Source organism: Amaranthus tricolor, chromosome 1, assembly GCF_026212465.1.
Source record: "Amaranthus tricolor cultivar Red isolate AtriRed21 chromosome 1, ASM2621246v1, whole genome shotgun sequence".
In the NCBI taxonomy this organism is placed as follows: Eukaryota; Viridiplantae; Streptophyta; class Magnoliopsida; order Caryophyllales; family Amaranthaceae; genus Amaranthus; species Amaranthus tricolor.
The window spans coordinates 39420422-39425421 of record NC_080047.1 but is presented as its reverse complement, the minus strand read 5'-3'; the positions used below and the strand labels follow the sequence as shown (position 1 = coordinate 39425421).

At 36.8% G+C, this 5000-nt stretch overlaps 1 protein-coding gene across 1 annotated transcript in view; it reads left to right on the top strand.

Moving 5' to 3' along the window:
* Positions 1-1231: 1231 nt before the first annotated feature.
* Positions 1232-5000, top strand: part of LOC130818092 (replication factor C subunit 2-like) — a 3827-nt gene continuing 58 nt past the window's right edge. The window contains exons 1-3 of the mRNA XM_057684130.1: positions 1232-4241; positions 4311-4505; positions 4597-5000. The exon at positions 4597-5000 is cut by the window's right edge and continues 58 nt beyond it. Of these exons, the coding sequence (XP_057540113.1) occupies positions 4176-4241; positions 4311-4505; positions 4597-4734 (399 nt within the window). The 5' untranslated portion in view covers positions 1232-4175 and the 3' untranslated portion in view covers positions 4735-5000. The remainder of the gene's footprint in view (positions 4242-4310; positions 4506-4596) is intronic.

Genomic DNA, 5000 nt, shown 5'->3' with positions numbered 1-5000 from the left:
GGCTAGAGGTCAACTGGCGCCATGTCCCTCGTTGGGAGCACAGGCTAGATCTGCTTGCCCAAGGTGCGCCGATCGACGCTGCAGGCGCACCTACTACGGCGGATTACATGCCGTGGTTCCTCTCCATTACTCGCCGATGGATGACACCACGAGGTATCTTGGCGGCATCCCAGTACAATCCCGCAGCACCGACGATGACACACTTTGTAAGTATTCTTCAACATTGATTATTATCCATACAACTTACACTTTAAACATTTCATTAATAATTAAGTCTTACTGCAGGCACAGGGCATTGCATCAGTCATCGGCTCCTTCCAAGAGGAGCCCGTTTGCCCAAGGCATACTCCTAGGCACGCAGTTTTTTCTATGTGCCATATCATCCATTTGTCTCTTTAGATTAAATACCTCATCTTTAAGCTCTTGTTTTTCCTTCTCAAGCCGTATTATTAAGTCTCTCTGCCATTTTGTACCCTCCGGAGCAATCCAGCGAAAGTATGTGCATCCTAATCCGTCAACCAAGTAGAAAGGGCAAGCAACAAATTCACGCCTTGGATCGAAGTCGCTCCAATCAATATTAATCTCAACTTCATAATCACAATCACAAAGCTCTTCAATACAATGCTCCTTTGACATCTACATAATACATATAATATAGTAACGTAGTGAACTTTCAAAAATAATATTTACATTTACAATAATAAAACTAACAAAATACCTTATGTTAACTTTAACAATTGATTGAAAAGAAGAAGAATGATGTAGAATGGATAAAATGAAGTATGAGAAATGATGGACCTATTTATACAACAACATTACAACGGCTATTTTCACATTCCTAACGGCTATTTTTCTAATTAACAACGGCTAGTTTAGTTTTTAAATTAAAAAAAAAATAAAATAAAAACCTGATAGTCGCTGTTAGTAACAGCGACTTTCAACTTTTTATTTTTTTTTTTTTTCCCTTTATTCGCTGTTAGTAACAGCGACTTACCCGAGGCTAGGCTTGGACGTACGAAAGCTTATTTTGGGACATAAGTTTTCCCGAATCTTATATTTGGAATTAAGTAGATAAATAATCTCATTTATTTCAAATTTTCATAAATGTGAACCACAAAGTCTAGGGTTGGAGTTTGGTTGATTTAGTAAATATTTAGAATAAAATTCTATTTTTACGAATGTCAGTTTTTGTGGAAGAATTATTCAAAAAAAAAAAAAAGAATTATTTCTCCCCAAAACTAGTTTCGCAATAATTAAGGGAAAATCAACAAATTTAATTTAACATAAAGGGAAATCCACATTCCATTAAACACTCATCAATATTAACAATTTAAAGAAGATACAAGTGAAGTCGAAAATCAAGAATGGCGTCTACTTTGTCTTCACCTTCTGGCAATGATACGCCATGGATAGAGAATTACAGATTTACTAATGTTTCTGACATTGTCGGCAGTGATCATGCTGTTTCTCGTTTCCAAGCCATCGCTCGGGACGGCGACATGCCTAATCTCATCTTAGCCGTAATCCCTTTTTCTTTTTCTTTTGCCCCTTTTAATTGAGTGAGCATGATTTCCATTTTTTATGTTAATGTTCTTGTTAGGATATCTGATTCTTGAATCTTGGATATTATTATTACTTGTTAGGGTTAGGATATCTGATTTCCATTTTTTATGCTAATGTGGGCTGCTCCATTGCTCTGTGTTATACATCAAATACTTCATATTCTACCATTTTGGTTACCATTTAGAATATCCCTAGACCCTAATCTCGATGAGATTCTCTAATCTTGATGAGTTTCATAGAGATTCTCTAGTCTTTGTAAAACTCTGAATAATAAGAAAGTGGCTTAAAGTTAGCGGTGTTGTAGTTATTGGTGACTTAGTGCACCATTTAAGAGTCAAGACTATGTATTAGTATGAGTGCATAGAAGTGGAATCTTTTGGGTGTTTAAATTAGTCACTTAATGTGTGGTTAAGTTGGTGGATTAATTTGTGTGTTAATGATGGTGTTTAAGTTAGTGATCAATGCATGGTGTAAATGGTGTGTTGATGGAGGCACTTAAACATGCATATATTATGATGGTAATCAAGGCATGATGAATGATAGTTAATGAGAAGACTAAAGGGTGAAGATTTTTGTACGAGGTACAAGTAATGAAACATTGCCTTGATCGAGCATTGGATTCGGTTTTTGACTCTTAATGTTCCTTGAAGTTGTTTATTGTACATGAATCCTTAGCCTTAAATATGTAATACTCATTTATGTACAAATCTCTATAAATAGAGGTCTCATATACCATTGTAACACATACACAAAAATCCCTAGGCCTAAACACAAGTATAATCTCTTCACTATTGTAATTCTCCATTTGAGAGTTCTTTGAACTCCTTTGTGTTAATATAAGAGATACTACACACTTAAACACGTGGCCTTAATTGGATGAATCTTGTTAAATCTTTGTGTCATTTTTATTGCATTATTATCTCCTACAAACATTGTTTTCATTGAAAGTGTAATTTGTTCATCAGAAAACCTCATGCCCTCGATCTTGGTAATATTGGAGTTTGAAACGCATTATTTGAACTCTAATATAGCATCGTTTTTCAAGCGACAATCTGTTGTGGTAGACTCTATATGAGGAAATTCAGTTATTCCCCCCCAAGGGCCTAGGAGGACAAGAAGTCGAATCTGGACCAGGCCGGGTCCAAGTCGACCCGGGATCCAAATCAGAAATTTTGGGTCCAGTTTGTCAAGACTCAGATCCAAATCCACGGATCTTACGGATCATTTGTCTGCTTCGGGTTGAATTTTGCTTCGTATTGCAATACTGTTTTAGACTTTAATTAATAATTAATAATTAATATATATATATATATATATATATATATATAATGAAATATTTTACAACTAAAACTGGCCTTTGAAATCTATGGATCCGGATATTATTTTGGTACCCGGATTAGGATCTGGTAATTTTATATGGATATGGATTTGACCCGAATATGATGGGTCAAAAAATAGAGCCCAGATCCACCAAACCAGATTTGGGTCCATAGATCCAGGGCGGATCCCTTGCCATTTCTACTAGATTTAAACTGCTGGTTGTTATCTAGATATTGCTTTTTCAATGGTGTTTTAGCGTGTCTCAAATGGGTGTTCAATGTTCTGTTAATCCTGCAACAATTAAGGGGGGATTACTTTTCTTGATTAAAATGTTCAACTTTTTTCTTCCCCTTTGCACACTACGTTTTGTTGGTTCTAAATTGCAACGGGGGAGGTGTTTAGTGAGAAAAAGCCAATTCGAACTCCCATAATGTGGACACAATTTTTTACTTGTTCATAACGTAATTAGTTGTCTGAATGATATCCTCCGACTGTAGGATGTTGAGGGATAAGCAAATAGATTTGGCCGAGCAATACTCCAGAGTAGGGGTGTTAAATGGGCCGGGCTCCCATTTTGAGCTCTTATTTGGCCCATTTTTAGAAGGATTTTGTAAGAGCCGGCCCAAAAACAGGTTCTACTGTAATTAAAATGATTCGAGCTATAAAAAGGCTCAATAAGGGTCGGAAACGAGCCTAATGGATAAGTTAAGTATTATAAATGACAATGCCAACGGGAATTATTAATATTCTTTTAATTTAATTATTATAATGATAACTTAATTGTTATAAATTGATAAATGGAGATTAAAATAAGTTAGTAATAAAAATGGCTTGGTTTGGGCCGGGCCGGGCTTTTGAAGTCCGACTCATTTAAAGCCCATATTACGTTTAAAGGGTCCTTATCCAACTCGACCCATATTTACTTAAGCCCTGCCTAGCCCTTGTCCGGCCCATTGAACACCTCTACTTCAGACTAGAAAATGTGTGCACACCTCTAATGGTAGCTAATTGGCTTTTTGAATTTGCAATTTGCTCATATTTGCTCGAGAATAACCCAAAACCGATTGTAATTCTCTTTCTTCGATTGCGATTCGCAAGTAGATTTACGAATCATGTGACACTGATTGAGGGTTATCATGAGAAAACGTTGTGCTGGGGCAAAACTATAGATGTTTCTAACTGGCCCTACATGGCGTTATCATGCTTAATTGTAATGTATTCCGTCAACGACGACCAAGGTTCCATACGATGATGAAGGTCTCGAAGCAATTATCTTCGCTGCCGATGGTGATATGCTACAGTCTTTGAATGATTTGCAAGCTACTCATAAAGATTTCCGATTTGTTAGCCAAAAGAAGGTTAGTTTTAGCTGTAAACACTGTGGTTTCGCTATATGGCTGTTGACTATCCATCCCCTTACCTAACAGATTTGGGAGAAGCCTCACCCTTTGCAAGTCAAGAACATGATCTGCAATGTGCGTGAAGGAAAGTTTGAGCGTGCTTGTGCTGATCTAAAGCAACTATACGAAATCGGTTATTCTCCTATTGACATAATTACATCCCTTTACGATGCTCTACAAAACTATGAGATGCCCGACTTTTTGAAGTTAGAATTCTTGAAGGTATGATTGATTATGTTGTTATTCTGTGCTTGCTTGAAAGCCTATTTCCCTGTCGTTGGTTCGAGACATGACTAGGCCTTCGCGTGTACAGGAAGCAGGGGGTGTTTGTATGAGAATCTCTGATGCTGTCGACTCTTATCATCTGTTATGTGGACTTCTTGCTAAGGTTTCTCCTAGCAGTGAAATAGTCATCGCAGCTTCTCATTCAGATAATCATACTCCTCCGTAGATTTGATTTTCTTCTTCGTTGTGCCCTAATACGTTTATCAAAAACAGTCGAAAATGACAGTCTAATTCGAAATGTGTCTGCTCTGAAATCGAGTTTTGGCCATGGCGTTTCTTCAAAGGACATTGCAGCTGGAACTGGAACACAATGAGTGTAACACTGTTGTGTGTTATGCTTGCTCTTTTTAGTAAACTTTTACTTGCTAATACTTCAGTTAATTTTTCTAACATTTCTCTTTTTTAGTAAACTTTACTTGCTAATAATTTTGT